Genomic DNA, 17,944 nt, shown 5'->3' with positions numbered 1-17,944 from the left:
CCTGGAACACCACATCCCGCAAGGCCTCGGATTTAAATCTCCAGGAGCGCTTTTCAGTGTTGTCTCTGTATATCAGTGTTAAGATTACCGGGGAATGGTTGTATAATGTATGCAGTCTAATCTCCCCATCAGTGATCTGGAGATTAGGAAGAGGTCAATACGTGATGACATGTTGTGTGCTGAGGAGTGAGAGAGAATTCTCTGGCTGTGGGGTAGATAGTTCTCCACACGTCACGAAGATCATGCGTCTGCATAGTGGAAAGTAGTTGGGGGCCTGCCCGGTTTTGGGGCCTAAGCGCTTTGTTTGATCTATCCAGGTTACGGTCTAATATCAGGTTCACATACACATAGACCCCCAGATTTGGGGAATCTCAAAGTATCCCGCCAGAATATTTTGCATGTACACAAATAACTAGGGGGCGGGGGAAAATCCGTGTTCGAGCAATATGTATTTATTAGTATGAACTCGATCCCTTTAAGTATACAGTGTACAGTTATGTAACGCCCGTCGGGGTCTGTGTGAGTGTTTCACCGTTACCTTAAGGGATTTGTGAATAAGTATGGCAAATCCTCTGGACTGAGTGGAGAAGGAAGTGGAGATCCTGTTCACTCCCTGTGTAGGGGCTATGTTGTGGCTTCTGTACCATGGGTCTTTTGAAGAAATAGGATATTGACCTGTCTGTGCGCATATGCTATGACTTTCCGGGATTTAGTAAAGTTCTCTAGCCCGTCTGATATTCCAGCTCAGGATTGTCAACTGTTGTGGTGTAGAGGAGGTCCCAAATATGGCCTGCACGCCAGTCGCCCATTTTGAAATATCATGAACGTTCTAACCAAGATATTTGACGTATGATGAGCAAATAAACCAGCAGGAGCAAGGAGTAGTGATCTGCAGAGCATGGTTGGTCCTCGGAGCCTGCAAGGAGGCAATTGAATACTCACAAAGACTGTGCAAACCACTATGGCCAAAACGTATAAAATTACTGACCTGGGTCGAAGACAGAGGAGGACCCTTGCAGATAGTGCCACTAGAAATCCCGTAATTGTGCTTCAGGAACAATCCCAGGGAAGATGGGAGAGAGCCAGAACTGCAGACACGTTTTTGAGACTCCAGGAATGACTCTTGGGACTGCAGTAATTATGGCTCATTATTGGGCATGTGGATCCAAAGCATACATCAGACTGCCGAAAAACTGGGGAGGCATATGCACAATAGTGAACGTCCACGTTCTAGCACTAGTGAGCCTGAAAAGCGACCTGATTATTGACAGTTTCCCGGAAGCAGATGCCCACCTAAGGAAGAGATCATCTGTGGAAATAACTCGAATGAAGAGAGAAAATTACTATTCTGCCAAATCAGAAGAAGCATTTTATGCGATCCCATATGAACACAGGCTGTTCAGCCTCACCTCATCAGTGTTCGCGACAATCCTCATGCTAAGATTCAAAGTTGGAGCAAATACTAAATGGATGCAGATTACCAGATGGGAGTTATTTCAGACCATCAAAAGTACCATAAAAGGACTTAATGCGATCAAGGAAGAGTTGAGAGCAATTCGACTGACTCTCCAGAACAGATATGTACTTGACATGATCACAGCTATGGATGGAGGAGTTGGTGCAAAAATCGGAGAATCATGTTGCACATTTACACCTTCCCACAATGAGGAAAATGGAACTTTAACAGAGGCTATAGGTATGCTGACAAACCTACAGAACCAGATGATCAATGAAACCGACGAAGTTGATGATGACAGCTGGTTTGGATCACTGTTTTCATGGGTTTCACAATGGATGGCGGATGCATTCAAGTTCCTAGGAGCCCTGCTACTAAGGATATTACTAGGATTGGGTGTTAGCAGGATAATCTCGCAGTGCCAGAAAACTGCAAAGAAAGCCATAGGGATGAAGATCATGATTGATGTCAAACCAGGATGGAAGCCCATAGATCTAACTGATGATGAAATAAGAGACTTTGTGAAGCCCAGCGAACATGCGCCAGAAGGCACAAAGTTTCGTTATCCCAGGAAAATTGATCTATTTGAAGTACCAGGAACGTTCACACCGAGATATGCGACGTATAATGAGCAAATAAACCAGCAGAGAGCCGCAGTAGGGCTCTGCCCAGAGCCTATCAGAAGAACAATACCTGTTGAAGTACCAATACCCAGAAAACCATGGACAGTAAAGTATCCATTGAGAAAACCCAGCAAATGAAACAAAATGAAGATTACTTAAACACTGTCCCGGTAGAAACACAAAAGGCCTTATTTGAAGATGAATGGTGATGACACGAGGGCCCGGAAAGACTCACAGATGAAATAAAACGACAACCAAAAAGATGACGCACTGAGAGGAAACACCATGAATAAGGATATCATGAACTTAGAAGGAGAAACGATGTTGAAATATAAAATTTAAGCCGCAAGCAGGATGAAGACATTCAACCAGCTAACGCCTGTACATATGCTTGTAATCACAAGAAGCTAAGAAGACAGTGCAGCTTGCAATGCTTAGTAGAAGAATAGAGCGGCAAGTGCCACCTATACATATCTACCTCAACCAATCACACTATATAAGTGCAAGTCCACTTTACAAAAAAGCGGAATTACCTCAGGTTGCTAGGGGTCAAACAGGACAGGATTCGTATTCCAGCTAAAACGAGAAGAGACGGCTGAATCGAAACTCAGCAGGAGCAGCTCGTGCCTGGGAAGACCAAGAGAAGGAGCTTCGCAGAATCGAAACTTAAGAACAGAACAGCCTATCTCAGGAAGGCCGAGATAACTAGGCCCAGGCAGGTGGCAAACCGAATAAGAATTGTGCAACTAGAAGGAAAACTAGGCAGATTCACGGAGTGCTAGCACGTGACCAGCCGAGCGAGAACAGGCACAGGTTCACAACTACGCTTGGCCGTCGCCCAGACCCAGATATCATAACTTTTTCTGACAAGAAGCTATAGTTTTGAGGCCGACCACTAATTGACACATAGCCACTAAAGTAATGATTGATGGAAGGGAGGCCGAGTGAATCTTGGGGCATCCTGCACCTGGTTGACCATTCTCCATGCTGCTAATTAAAGTGGAGATTTATGCATGGGGTGAAGCCAACCCAATCACAATGGACCAAATAATCTAGGGTCCTATAGATAGTAGAACCAATGGGACGTCATACTTTTAGCGACATCCACCGTAGTCATTTGTGAAGGAAGGCCTTAAACGCCCACTTAATAGTGTTTATCCAATCCACACACTCGTTACCATATACAGATATAACACCTATATTTAAGTTACCTTTTTCCAACCAATGGAATTGCAGTGTTAGACGTCAATGATGACGAGTTTTGAGTATAAATGTTACTGTTTGTATGAAGTTATTGGGAGTTGAAGCGAGACGGGCTATCGCATCTCTGTTGATTTCAAGTTTCCCTGTTTTTTGTACTTGTCATTAAATGTACTCCCCTTTGCCAAACCATTGAGTTGTCCTTATTGATTGGCATTGGAGTAAGAAAACCTGCACCCCCATCCACCTCAAGGTGCAGCTATCTCGTCTTAAAGTACTGCCGAGCAAACTCTGACTCTGTGGGCTGGTCAGGGGTCTCTCCAGTACAGTGACATTTCTGTATGGTGGGTGAATATCCCTTAATGTGTACCACCTTGGTGCATGTCTGCAGTCTGTTTTTGTCGCTCTGTCAGTGTTCTAATAGTTAATTAAAAACTGCTCCCCAGTGTAGCGCAACAGGCGCCTTTATAACTATCCCTGTATAGGGGGGAATCTCAGAACTGTGAACCCTCCTCCCTTCCCCACGGCCACCCCCAACCCAGACATGTAAACTCCTACCCATGCCATCCCGTTGGGCCAGCCGGCTGCAGGGAACCATAACTTGAACTCATTCATTAAGCAGTTGCTAGTGGGAACGCTGTTTCCGTAAGGCCTTTGCTGGGGTGCAAGGGGCAGACCCCTCTTATGAAACTAGTATCAACGTGGGCAGCCATTTTCACATGTTACCAGTAATGTTTTGGACTATTTCGAAGTACAATAGCTAAGAGCCGGTGGATTGGTCACAGGGATCTGCGCCTCGATGAATTTGATGGCTTCACCCGGGACCATGAAGAAATAGAGCTTGCCTCTGTATTGTAGCTTCAATCTCGCAGGGAACAGCATAGCATACTGGACATTCCTTTCTCGAAGTAGTTTCTTCACCACGTTGAATTGGCGCCTTTTCAGCTGTACCTGAACTGAGAAGTCTGGGTAGATGCGAATGGTCTGGGAGCTCAGCTCCTTCTTTTCCCTGGCAATTCGAAGAATCATGTCTCTGTCTCGGTAACTGAGACCTTTTGCGATTATGGGTCTAGGAAAGTCTCCTGGCTTTGGTTTGGTCGACAGTGCCCTGTGGGCCCTCTCGACGGTAAAAAACAGGGATAGATTTGGTTGATCCAAGAGGTCTTTAAGCAGGTTTTCAATTGCCAGCTCCATCCTGCCAGTAAGTGTGTTTTCAGGGACTCCCACAATGCGTATATTATTCCTGCGGGAGCCAGATTCTAAATCGTCTCATTTGTTCTTCGTTAGTTTCATCTCATTGGTGAGTGTGGACACTGTCTTGCAACGGCTGGATATTATCTTCATTAGTACTTATTCTATTTTCAGCTTCTGTTATGCAGGCTAGTTTTTTTGTTTTTTTGTTTTGGGCCACAGTTGCGTTGATGTCGTCCAGTTTCTCATGGACAGCGGCAAACCCTGGTGCCGGCAGTAGACACCCCAGGGGCTGCATGTTCTTGTTGATTAGTATCATAACATGTGGTCAATTTTGCGAATGTATCCATTGCCCGGTTTTCTAACCCCCGCCAGAGCCTTTTGTCGCATTAGCCCACAGCGGTGTGTTCTTAGACGGATAGATCACTGAAGGCCCCGTACCAGCAGATCCAGCTATTCAGTTACTGCTCACTAGGATTGCGGCATACTGCTCCTTATACTAAGTGAGCCAGGGCAGAGTGTTAGTGCAGTAAATTGTGCCCAGTCTCACCAGCCCACGATGACACTTCAAGATTTGGGTGCAGTGTTTAAGTATGGTGTGCAAGGATGACTGTTCCCTTATGGATCACTTGGAGGTTCTCTTATCCGTTGTGGAGGCATGAGCAGCCCGTTGGGCGTGAGGCGCAACTGCTGTAGCTTATATGTTGCTGAAGCGAGGGTGTGGCAGGGCCTGTTTGGGACTGTGTCCTATGTTGGCCCTGTGTGTACCTTGTCCGTCTAAGCGGGAGGGGCCCGAGCTTCCAAACAAGTGTCGGATAAAAGAGCGCACCGGCAGGCAGGAAGGGCCCTGTATTTCACAGCATTAATAATCGTCGCCACCTTGCTGCCCACAGTATCACAGCGACCCCGCAACCACGTGCAAGGTTCCCCCTCTCCAAGCAAGCTGGGTGCCTGGTGTATCAGCTCGGGAGGCCCCTTTGCTCTGTGATGTTACCTGTGCTATGCACCTGGGCGCACAGTCAGGTTGTAGTGCTTGATATCGCCGGCTGGCAGGGGATGTGGTCTGTGAGCCCTTGGCCGGGTGAGAATAGCTCTTTTAAAATTAGATTCCAAAATATTTACTAAAATACAGGCCAACTTGAAAAGTTACTCATACACTCGGACCTGTCAGGATTGATTATGGGAAGAAGCGCAGCAGACAATATTGGAAGGGATCTACACCGAGTTGATAAATCAGGTAGAAATGAGTCACACTCGCTCCTGCTGGAGCGCTATGCCGAAAAAGCTTTAGCTAGGGTAGAGTGGGGGTTCCTGCGGGAGGTGCTAGTGAAATTTTATATAGGCCCAAAAATGTGCCACATTATTCTATCCAACTATGTTAACCCAACAGCATGCCTGCTAGTCAATGGGGCTTTTACCCCAAAGATCTGCTTCAATATGGACCCATGATTATTTCATTGGTTATGGAACATCTAGCAGCACGCATAAGGGCTAATGCACATATTGCAGGCATAACATTTGTACCGGGGGTTCCAAAACAAGATCAGTTTGTTTGCGAACAATGTTAAAATGTGTATTACTGACCCGCTGCACTCCCTGACCTATGTTGAGAACAAACTCTGTTATGGCCTAGTCTCTGGGTTTAAGGTAAATTGCTCCAAGTCAGAGATTAAGGCTCAGCATGCCACCCCTCCCATCTCTTTCTCCTTGAAGCCTGAACTTGAACCAAAATTCTCATACACCTGAGCAAGCAAAGCATTGAGATATCTGGGGATCAACCTACTGGGGAACTTGGCCACTTACACAGATATTAACTACCCGGACCTCGTGAGCAACGTTAAAAAGGATGTGGATCACTGGAACTCCCTTCACCGGTTCTGGTTCAGTGAATTGGCCATGATTAAAAATAATATTCTTCCAAGATTTCTGTATCTTTAGTCAGTCCCCATTCCTGACTCACTGATGCTACAATGTCTCTGGAGGGGCGGGCGGCTCTCCTACGGCCAATAAACATATTGTTCGCTTTAAAAAGCCTTGGAGGCATTTCAGTCCCAAACGTATTAACTAATACCAGGAAGTGCAGGTCAGGCCACTAATTAATTGGGTGAAGAGGGACTCTGTGAAGATTTGCGTGACTCTGGAGCAGGCGCTGGTGAGGCGCCACTTGTGGACCCAGCTGTGGCTACTTAGACCCCATTACTAAGGTCTCTCTTGAGGTATGGAACAATCTGAGTAAATCTGCTGGGACATGCTCCTTCCCATCCCCCTTCATCCCGTAAATCCACAATGAGTTCTTCTCACAGGGAAAAATAAACCAGGGTTTCATACAATGGCTGAACAAAGGGTTCTGCAAAGTTGGAGAACGCTTTACGAATGGTAAGATCATATCATTTGAGGAGTGTAAGACTGTGATGGGGTTTACGAAGTCCGATCACTTCAGACACCTACAGGTTAGGCTTTGGGCCCTTCATCCCACTGTTGTGGGGCTGGCAGTTAGGGAACTTAATCCCCTGGAGTTGTTTTTTCTGTAACCAGTAGAGGCTAAAGAGTTGATCACCAGACTATACAGAACCATTCATTCACTTTTTGCACACTCATAGGTCCTACTGTGCTGGCTGGGAAAGGGAACTGGGAAAAATGATACACCCAGAGGATTGGAAGAGGATATACAGGCGGGCCTTTTCTACGCTATGTCCACGTCTGGCAGAAAGGCAGGCAAGAATATTGATAAGATGGTATAGAGCCCCATTTGCGCCTGCATCATTCTAATACTAATAATTCTAAGATGTGCTGATGCGATGTGGGATGGAGGGCACCTGTAACGCTCACCTGATTCCCGTAGAGGCGCCGGTCTTGACTGGGCGTATACCGTATCTTCAAAGGTGATGTGTAACACACGGCTGGCTCTTTGGGCTGGACCTCTGTGCACTGTATGTCTGACTCGAAGGGTAAGATGTCTGCAGATAGAAAATATGGGATTAAGGAACTGGGTTATTGAATGTCTCTCTCTTCTTCCCTTTCTCTTCTCCTGTAGAACCCCAAAGGTTAACGCTCTCACCTTAGGTAAGTGAACGCCGTGCTCTCCATCTGCCTCGGGGCAGGGTGCTGTAACCAGTTTCTTCACTGGATAAGGGGAGCAGGCCTCTTGACTTCAGAGGACTGCTGTCCGTCGTTTACTGCACGAACGGTAAGTTTCGAGTAATCCTAATGCTAGTAATCTTTAAAGTCTTTAGTAATGATGTCTCTTGTTTTGCAGGGTTCCGGCGATGGCGGATGACGGGCTGAAGTGAGTTGAAGATGGAGCCCGTGTGATGAATAGAAGCGCCTGGAAGCACGTAAGTAAGCGCTTGTTGCCTGCTTCACGATGCGCTCTAACTGTCTTTTTATTTTGCAGGTACAAGTTCGGAGCGGCTGCAGGCTGCCGGAATACCCACTGGGTTAGATGTGGAAAGGAGTAATGGCACTTGAGTATTAAAGTTCCCCAATGTCTTTAAACGCACCTTGTTTTGTCTTTCATATGCGGGATGCAGCGCCGAAGGCCTCCGGAGCGTGCGAAGAGTTGGTAAGCTTTTGTCTTTCAGATGCCGGAATGCAGTGTGAAGACCTCCGGAGCGCACGAAGAGTAGGTAAGCCTTTCTCTTTCAGATGCCGGAATGCAGCGCGAGGCGTTGGTGACAGCCGATGGACCAGGTAAGTGAAGAGCTGTCACTGAAGACCGTAATGCTAACCTGTTCTTTCTTGTCTTTATAGGTGTTGCTGAAGACTGGATTCAGGATGGTAAGCCTTTTTCCTTAAGCCCAGGATCAGATGCAGAAGACAGGATGAGCGTTCTGCTGCAGAGGATGCAGAATAACGCAAAGCAAGATTCATCCATCGGGTGTGGTTTAAATAGCCTCCTGTAGTGCTTAGGTGTCTCCTTCCACAGCCTCGCCTAGATAAGAAAAGAGTTCCTGCTTTCCAGAAGAGTTCGTGTTCTGAATCTAGGGAGTGGCTCCTGCCCCACCCAACAGGAAAAGTAGTTCCAAACAGAAGAGGATCAGAGGCTCAACTGGCAGGCAAGTAAGCAGCATGGTCTGCTGCAGGTAAGTCCACCCAAGCATTATGAGCCCGGCGCTTCCAGCGCTGGGACTGGGCATATTTATGAGCCTGGTGCCACTGGCGCCAGGACTGGGTCCAAAAGGTCCCAATTGGGACTGGTTGGCACTCGGAACCTGGGTTATGGATCAGCTTCCAAGGGAGTTGGGAAAAGCCTGACCTTTTGGAAGCAGAGATCATGACAGCACCCTGCAACATTTTCTAAGGGGATTCCCAGAAATACAAGATTTCTGTTTTGAAGTCACATCCAAATTGAAAGAAATAATTGGGGTAGAGATTCCCGGGTACCGCCTACTTTGCATCTTGGGCCTCAATGTCCCTCTAAAATAGTTTTGTACGGCAACGTAGCTTAAGCTGGTGGCACACTTAAGATTGGTGGTCAACTGTCAATTTTTCATCTTTGGAGGAGGGATGAATCGCCCTCTGTAAATTTATGGTTGGATAAAGTGTTTAACATTTTTTAGGCCTAACCAGGTTGAAACATGTGTATGGGGTTGCTGTTGGTACTTTTGTTCAGAAGGGAATTGCCATAACATTTCAGTGCTGGACTGCCCATGTGGGCAGGACAAGGACTGATGTGCAAATGGATATTTCCCATCTGTGTAAGGTACAGTGAGCAAAAAGCGATGGCTGCCGACTCTCATAGTGGGGAAATAAACCACTGAACCTGTTATCGTGCCATGTTCTTTCTGGAGAGGGGCGCCTGCTGCCTTTTTTGAAAAATGTTTTCAGGTAAGGCTTATGCTTAAAGCTTAAACTGCCATCAGGATGATAGTTCATCATAGGGGTGTGGGTTTGGAACAGAGATGCTGATTTTAAATTGTTTCTGCAAATGGTTTTGCTGTCACCACAGCTGTCGAGACATGGCACCTGTGACCGCTGAACCTGCTCTGTGCCACTGCAGTGCTGGTTCTGCAGATAAGGACTCTGTTGCAGCCACAGGTGTAAACGATGCTTTTGGCATTGAGTTTACTGAAAAGAGGGGGGTCTGTTTAATAGACCACTCTTTGAGTTGGATTATCTGCATAATTTTATTAATCAAATAATCTAGGGCTTTGACACCCGTTCCAGATGGCAATTTGTCAAACTCCTCCAGTTACTTTGGTGGCATTCTTAATTTGTTTTCATTTGTCCTATTCTTGGCTCAGAATGGTTAATCTCCCAGATGTGTGAGCTGTCCAGGCTTATTTTTGTTTAATCTATTTACAAAATGCCTGTAATTCAACTTTTACTGTTTAGAGGTTTCCTAAGCCTAATAGTTTGTGCTGGGAACCATTGAGTTGTAGTCTGTATAACATTTCAACTAAGATGATTTGTTTGGAAGGAATGCTTTAGCATCTTTGTTCTGTATTTGGTTTGCAAATGTGTAATATTAAAACAAAACACAATTAAGAACTTTGGTTTGTTTGAAAAGATGCACATTATGAATTGAATGGAACTCTGTTCTTTGTGATTGATCATAATCTGTTTTTTTATGCAGAGGTCAGCAAACCATGGTGCGCTTCAGTGATTATTCTGGTTGCATCTGCTACTTATCTTTATTTTTACATTTTTGAACATGGTATCCTTTTTTCCCTTTTACTAGGAACATTTGGGATGGAAGTATTGTTGTGGATAGAGTATTCAAAAGTGGCAACCGGGAAGTAATTGCGGTAAGATGATTTTCTCTGGAAAATGTTGATTCCTTCTTTTACAGATTCTAAATTCTCTTTAGATTCTATTATCAGGTGCAATTGATGTATTCATAAGGCTGTAAAATGTATCTATGTGTTATGATTGCACTCATTATGAATATTTTAGCTTTGAGGTCAGAGTTGCGAGAAATGTTCATCTAGAAAAAATGTCAACTGCACATTATTCCTGACAGTGTTGGCTCAATTTTAGGAAAGATTTTTTTGAAGCTTTCCCAATCTATTTCAGTGTGTGCCTCCAGCATATCTGCTGACTGCTTTGAGAGCCTGGCTTGACTTTTGGGGTCAAGGTCTTTGTAAACGTAAGTAATTTGTCTTCACAGTCAGTCCTTAAATCTACCAGTGCAGATTGGACCCTGTCCCCCATTGAAATTTATTGTAGCACTTCTGCCTCTCTTAAGATTAGCAGTGTATGTAATCATTTGTGCTCTTCAGTGCACAAAATGTCTGGTGTGTTGTAAAAGTCCGATTTATGTGCATAATTATCTTCTTGTTCTAAAACAGCAGATGTCCCCAAATTTGCAGAACTCTCCCGTCCCCTGCACATCCAATTGTTATTGTAAGAACAATCAATTGTGTAATTATTATTAAGGTGTAAACAAGATTAGATTCTTGATCCAATTTATGTAAAGTCATTTTACTTCAATTGTCGTATGATTTTCAATTTATCAGCAATCTCATTGTATTATATCCAAATACGAGTAGAAGGAGAGAGTCCACAGCATTGCACAGATGGTAAACCAGTTCTGGAACCACGCTGCCTTACTAGCAGCTTCCTTCCACTGCCTTTTAGGCCTCATGGCCTCCTGTAAACCTTCTAGTGCCAGAGGCCAGACTGCATTTGAGATCTCTTTAATGGCTCCTATGAAGCCAGTGGTCCCAGTACCTCAGAGCCCTTTCAGACTCCCTCTAGGTATCCAGGACAGTGGTCGATGAACTTGGTTGGTGGGCCGACAGCAGAAATCTCATGGCGGGGGTACCCTTCTGGCATCCGTGGCCTCAGGCCCCAGTGGTCACAGTTGTATGTATGTACAGAATTTATAGAGCTCAACAAAGGCATCAAGGCGCAAGAGGTGGGAAGCCACCAGAGAGTGAGGCAGAAGCATCCAAAATCAGGACAAATAGGTTTTTAGCTGCTTACGAAACAGAGATATGGCCTGGATGCTCCTAACATGTGAGGGGAGAGCATTCCACCAAGAAGGAGCTAACACAGAATAAAAAGATCTGCCCCCCCGAGCGGGTGCATCGAAACAGAGGGACAGTCAACAGGACCTGATTAGCTGAGCGAAGGTCTCTGTAAGGTTGATAGACGGCTTCGACTGAAGAAACTGGGCACCCATTGAATGGATGGCACAGGGGACCAAACAGATAATATTAAACTTTACCCATGTCCTGACGGGTAGTCAGTGGACGTCTTAAAGGAGGCCCTGGGATGCTTTGCTGAAGGGTTGGGGCACTCACTGCGAGGACATGCAGGTTAATTGACTTTGGTCAGCAATGGAAGCCATGTGGCACATCAACAGGCTGTAGTTGCAAGCCATTAGGTTAGCCCTGAGAGCATTTTCTCTCTCTGAAGGGTGAAGAATGTCCTGATTCTGACAAACAATACAGTGGCCATGCACTACCTGAACATCCAAGGTGGCGTGTGCTCTCTTCCCCTCTGCAAAGAGGCAATGCAGCTGCGGTTCTTGCTATTGGAGAACCAGATCTCGGTCTTGGTAGTTCATCTGGCGGGGACAGAAAACAGTTTGGCGGATGCTCTGAGCAGGCAGAGCACAGTTTCACATGAGTCAGGCAGTCTTCTCTCGTTCGGATACCCCATCAGTGCACCTGTTTGAGACGGATTCCAACTGGAAGTGCAGACAGCTTTGCTCAAGGGAATTCCCAACGAACGGCACGCTAGGGGACGCGTTTCTGGTGGATTGGTGTCATGAGCACTGCTCCCGAGGAGCCAAGTCAAGCCCAGCATCCCCGGAAGCAGGCTCACGACCCTCGTCCCCGGCTCCAGCAAACCCCTATTGTGGCCCTTTGGACCATGTCCTGGCGCCTCTGGCGCCAGGCTCATAAGGAACCTCAGTCCCGGCGCCAGGGACGCCGGGCTCATAATTCTTGCAAAGGTGCTTGGGTGGACCTACCTGTAGCAGACCATGCTGCATATTCACCTTTGCAAATGCTGGCAGGATGAAGTCCCCAGCCTTCTGCTGGGAGGAACTATTCCCTGAACTGGGACTACTTTCTTACCTGGGTGGGACTGGTGCCACTCCTTAGCTCTGGAACACAGGAACTCTTTTACCTGGGCGAGGCTGAGGAAGAAGACACCCAATCACTCCAACACTATTTAAACCACACCCGATTGGGAAAACGTGCTTCGCGTTATTCTGCATCTGCAGCAGGACGCTCACCGAGTCAGCTCCAGCATTCCAGTGACATCTCCAGCTTCAGCTCAGCAACCTGTGGAAGAAAGACACGAGAACTACTTACCATCCAGGAATCCAGACACCGGCAGAACCTGCAAGCAAAAGAAACATAAGGTTAGCAATTTGCAACACGTTCGCAGCTGCGAACGCTTACCTGATCCATCTGTGCTTTCACGGATTCTTCGCGGCCTTCTCTTCAGCAGCCTAACGGCACCTGTAAAGACAAAGAACACTGTTAAGTAGGAATCGGGTGAAGGCGGCCGCATTTACTTTTCTTACCTGCTTTTGTGCGCGTATAACGATCTCTTCAACCGCAGCAGCCCGGCACCTGAAAACAAGAAAAGACATTTAAGTGCCATTAAAGACTGCAAGAAAGCCTAACACTTAGGTGTTTCGCCGCGTGCATCCGCGACTGGGAAAACGCCCGCACGGTCCCGACACCTGCAAATAAGAAAAGAACATTGTTAGAGGTGCTATAATAAGGTCACAGATCATTATACTCACGTACTTCGCACGTGCAACGGCAACGGACGAACAACGCCCGCAACATCTCAAGACCTGAAAACAGAAAACAAGGGACATTATTGAGGTGTCATTGAAATTCCCATACCTACGTACAACCGCACGTGTCGTGCTCTGTGACCACGCCCTCAGCATCCAGGCACCTGAAAAAGACAATGCAAAGACTTCATTAAAGGTGCCCATCTCTTCAAGACTATAAACTCTTTATACCTACTGGCATCCGCTCGTGCAGTAACGGCGGCATCACCTTTTGGCATCTCAGCACCTGTGCCACTTCTAAGGCCACAAAAGACTTTGAGGACCTCCAGTGACGTAACTGGAACACACGCACCCCTGCATAAGTCGCAGGATGGAGAGCCCAGCATTTATACGCCTAAGGTGAGAGCTCACCAGGACATTGGACTTTCGGAGAGTTGGCGATTAGTGAGGAGGAAGTCCAGCCAAACGGTCATTAACCCTTTTTTCTTACGCCTGCAGAAACCTTACCCTGCAAGCCAGACGGTCAATAAGAGGAAGCCCAGTCCAGAGAGTCATCCGAGCTCTACGCTTCTCAATTGAAGAGACTATAACAGTTCAGCCGGGACCAGCGCCTCCGTGGGAATCAGGTGAGCGTTACAATTGGACGGTCCCTCTCTACGACGCCATCCCTCAGATTCCCGTCATTCCTTGGGTTCTCAGTAGGCTCAAGAGGTTTCGAGCAACCATGAGCTTGATCGCTCCAGACTGGTCTAGAAGGATGTGGTACTCGGTCCTTTTGGATCTGACCAGCTCGCTCGTTGCCTCGGTGCCAGGGTCTCCTAACCCAGTCGGAAGGTCAGGTGCTTCACTGGAACACAGAATCCCACCACCTACATGCGTGGTTTTAGAGGAAGAGATGTGATGAATAGGACCTTTTGTGAGTAGGTTCTGGCTGCACGTAGACAGTCTACAATATCTCTGTTCGCGTATAGGTGGAGAAGATTCGAGGTGTTCTGCATGGAATGCGAGATTGACCCGATCTCTCTTCCCACGGCTTCAGTGATCGAGTTCCTTCTGTCACTGGCCTTAGCATGCCTTCAGGTCACCACAGTCAAAGGATATTTGGCCGTCTTGTCTGTTTTTAAAAGGTCCCTGGGTCAAGGTTCATATTTTACAATCCCGGTGATGGCTCATTTCCTGAAGGGCCTTGCAAATAAGTTTCTGATATTTGTGAATCTGCTTAGATCACATGCTCTTAATATAGTCTGACATCTAGTGGAATTGCAGAGTATTGCATCGCTTTTTCAAAGATCGAAACGGGACGTCACGAACAGGACGTGTAGTGTACCCAAAATCCTTAACGCGTCGAGGTCCCACCAGATTTTTTTCTGCCTATCTAGTCGATTGCACATAATGCAGAGCTCATAAGAGTTTTATATTACAGCTTCCTATTCGTTCCCTTGCCTTTGATGACTACTAGTTGGCTGTTCGACCCCCTGATCTTGTCTGCCGATGATCCATGCAGTGACTGCTCAGCAACTGTTTTTCCACAGGGCCTTGGCTCTCTGGCCCAGCCTTTACATTAGGGGGGATGAGGCCCTGTTCATACTGTCTTTCTTTGAGAATGCCTTTTCGAATGGATTGTGTCCTCCAACATATTCCACATCTTTGACGTGTAACGTCCACAGATGTGTAGTTCAGAAACTTTTTCGGGAGAGGGCGTCCTGCGTCGATGGCGGTGTCCCCCGAAGTCCTCCGTCGAGGGCGACGTCACCGGATGTTACAAATAGGATGCACGGCGCCCGTAGTCTCAGTTCCGTTTTTTCCACGAACGTGTTGCTTCGTGTTACTCGACGCGCCTCGAGTGTTCGTAATTACGATGTCTTTCTCTTCGACCCCTCCGACTCTGCGTTCTGGCTTCAAGACCTGCCGGGACTGCAAGTCCACGATGTCACTCACCGACCCGCACTGCATTTGTTTGTGGTGCCTGGGCGAGTCGCACAACACTGACGACTGCCCGCAATGTCAGTCGCTTACTGCCAAGGCCTTGCGGGAGGGGAAGCTTCAGGCAGGTAGGGGCTCTAAGCCTGTTAAGTCTCCTGAAAGTCCAAGTGGTTTTCCATCGACGACTTGAGGAGCGACTCTCCGCGTCGGAAAGAGTCCCGGGGATCTCGGTCCCGGAGTGGTTCCTGCCATTCTTCTTCCTTGTCCCAGCACTCTAGGAAGCGCCTTCCCTGTCCTCCTCGGAGGATGGCGCCTCGAGGAAGGTAGTGTGCCCAACAAAGTCCTCAACTCCGGAGGAATGGGCGGCGTTTAAAGAACAAATGTTAACGCTTTGTCAATTGCAGGGCACAGGTCCGGTCGCACCTTCAAATGAAGCCGGCCAGGATCGGTCTCGTACCGTGGCTCGTACGCCTTCGGGCTCGGGTCCGCGACGCAACTCGTATCGGGAGCCTTCGAATTCCCGTACGGACAAGGATTTGAAAAGTTGCAAGAGACATGTCTCCTAGGTCTCGGTCCTCGCCCCCAGCAAGACCGCAGCTACCTACTGAGGGCTTGATGTCGGTGTCGACTCGGATGTCGACGCTTTACTATTGTACCAGCCCACGCCACCGTCGGCGCTCACAACGTCGAGGTTGTTGATGCTCTCTGCGTCCAAGCCTTCGCGCTATCGGTGCCTTTGGGGATTTTTTCCTTTGGAGTATCCGGATCTCGTGGATCCTCCAAGGAAGGCTACTGGGAAGTCTGTGGCCTGTTTTGGCCTCCAGGGCCTCTTCTGTCACCAGGCCTGGGTTTCAACCCTCTCTGGATGACATTTGTGAAGAGGAAGAAAGGTCTGAGTTTGAGGACCGTGGTGAACTTGATGAAGCTGCACTTTCATCTGGAGACAGTCAGTTGGAAGAGTTGAGGCAGACCCTCCATGATGCCAGTGGGTTGGACACTTGCCCGGAAGTGGCATTTGGTAGGCCTGACCCTAGAGTTCATGCGGAGTCATCGTACAGGAGGCTCATGGTGCGGGTCTTGGATTATCTGGGCTGGTCCAGTCCTCCTGAAGACTTTGTGCAGGATGATCTAACTGACATCTTAGATCAAGGTCCGTCCTCTGACCCGGTTTTACCATTTCATCTCACCTTGCAGAAAAGGGTGGCAGCTGCTTGGCAGTCCCTGGAATCTCTTCCGGCTGTTAATACATCTTTGACCAAGAAATACCGCCCTTCTGTTAGCCACCCCAGCTATTTATCTACTCACCCCACTCGCAGGAGTTTGGTGGTTTAGGCGGCTACGGCCACCTCGAGGCAGGCGGCATACCCTACTACCCCTCCGGATAGGGACGACAAGCGCTTCAATGGTTGGGCCCTCTTATGTCAATCAAAATACCGACATCCAACTCACAAACACTGAACTTCCACCTTATATATAGACCCCCTGGCCCTATTAATACTTTAATTGAAGACCTTCCACGATTTTATCGGAAAATCTAAAGGACACCTCCCAAACATTACTGTTGGGAGACCTTAACATAGGCTTTAATGATGCTAATGACCAATATGCGACGGCAGCGGCCAACACCCTGTCAGAACTCGGCTTCACCCAGAGAGTGAACGAACCAACTCACAACAAAGGGGGAATTCTAGATTGGGTTGCAGATCATAACTGTAATGTCTCCATTACCTCCATCTCACCCCAAATTTGGACGGACTGCTACCTCATATCTTTTATAATAGCAACTAAAAGACCACCCTACAGGCACCTCTTGCCCTTCCCGCACTTAAGAGAAACGATAAAAATATTACAGCAGAAAAACTACTCCCTTGCATCTTGCCTACCCTCAACTCCCTACTGGACAATATGGATCCCAGCACCCTAGTCGAAGAGTATAACAAAGCTATGACTGCAACTCTTGACTTCACCCCGCTAAAACTTAGAAATAGTAAGCCTAAAAACCACCTCAACAATTGGTTTATTCCTCATCTAAAAAATCTAAGACTAGACAGAAGAAAATGCGAAACTGCCTGGAAACTCCATCGTACTGCGGACAACAAATTAAAGTTAAAAAAAATCTCTTCCGAATACAAGGATATACTTCTGGCAAAGCAAGACACCTACAATACTAGAATCTTGTAAGCAAACTCGAGCACGAAAGAACTCTTCACGATACTAAAAGAATTAGAAAATACCATCACAGCCCAAGACCACTGTATCAAAGATAAAACATGGTATTCCGATATCCAGCATGTGTTAGCTAACAAAGTGGCTAACCTTCAAAACAAAAAGCACTAAAAAAAAGCCTCACTGTCACCACACCACCACCCAACAAAACAATTCCACCTAAAATTAAGCATGTCCCCCAATTTCACTTCTCCAAAGTCTCCATTATAGAGGTTGAGAAAGTTATACTGGGTCTCAAACCATCTAACTGCAAAGGTGACCAATTCCCAGCACAATTTATCAAGGATGCTGCTAGGGACCTAGCACCTTTCATTACCAAACTTATTAATGCTTCCTTCACATCCGGCACGATACCCAGCAATCTGAAGGAATCTTGGGTACTCCCACTTCTTAAAAAACAAACGCTAGACCCCGCCATACCGACCAACTACAGGCCCATCACCACGGTGCCATTCCTTTTGAAAATCTTAGACACGGTAGCATATATCCAAATCCAGAACTTCCTAGAGCTCAACCAACTTTTAGGCTCTCGTCAATCCGGTATCCGGCCACTTCACGGTACAGAAACTGCTCTCATTGATCTTAAAGCCCAAATAGACAAATTAAGAGACAATGGAAAGC

The 17,944-nt window shown here is 47.0% G+C and overlaps 1 protein-coding gene across 1 annotated transcript in view; it reads left to right on the top strand.

Annotated features, from left to right (window-relative positions):
* NUP155 (nucleoporin 155) overlaps positions 1-17,944 on the top strand; it is a 1,628,423-nt gene that overhangs the window by 606,898 nt on the left and 1,003,581 nt on the right. The window contains exon 19 of the mRNA XM_069627148.1: positions 10,151-10,217. Coding sequence (XP_069483249.1) covers positions 10,151-10,217 — 67 coding nt within the window. The remainder of the gene's footprint in view (positions 1-10,150; positions 10,218-17,944) is intronic.

This window comes from Ambystoma mexicanum, chromosome 6p (assembly GCF_040938575.1).
Source record: "Ambystoma mexicanum isolate Mex_15411 chromosome 6p, UKY_AmexF1_1, whole genome shotgun sequence".
NCBI classification, from domain to species: domain Eukaryota; kingdom Metazoa; phylum Chordata; class Amphibia; order Caudata; family Ambystomatidae; genus Ambystoma; species Ambystoma mexicanum.
This window is presented reverse-complemented; position numbering and strand designations above follow the sequence as displayed.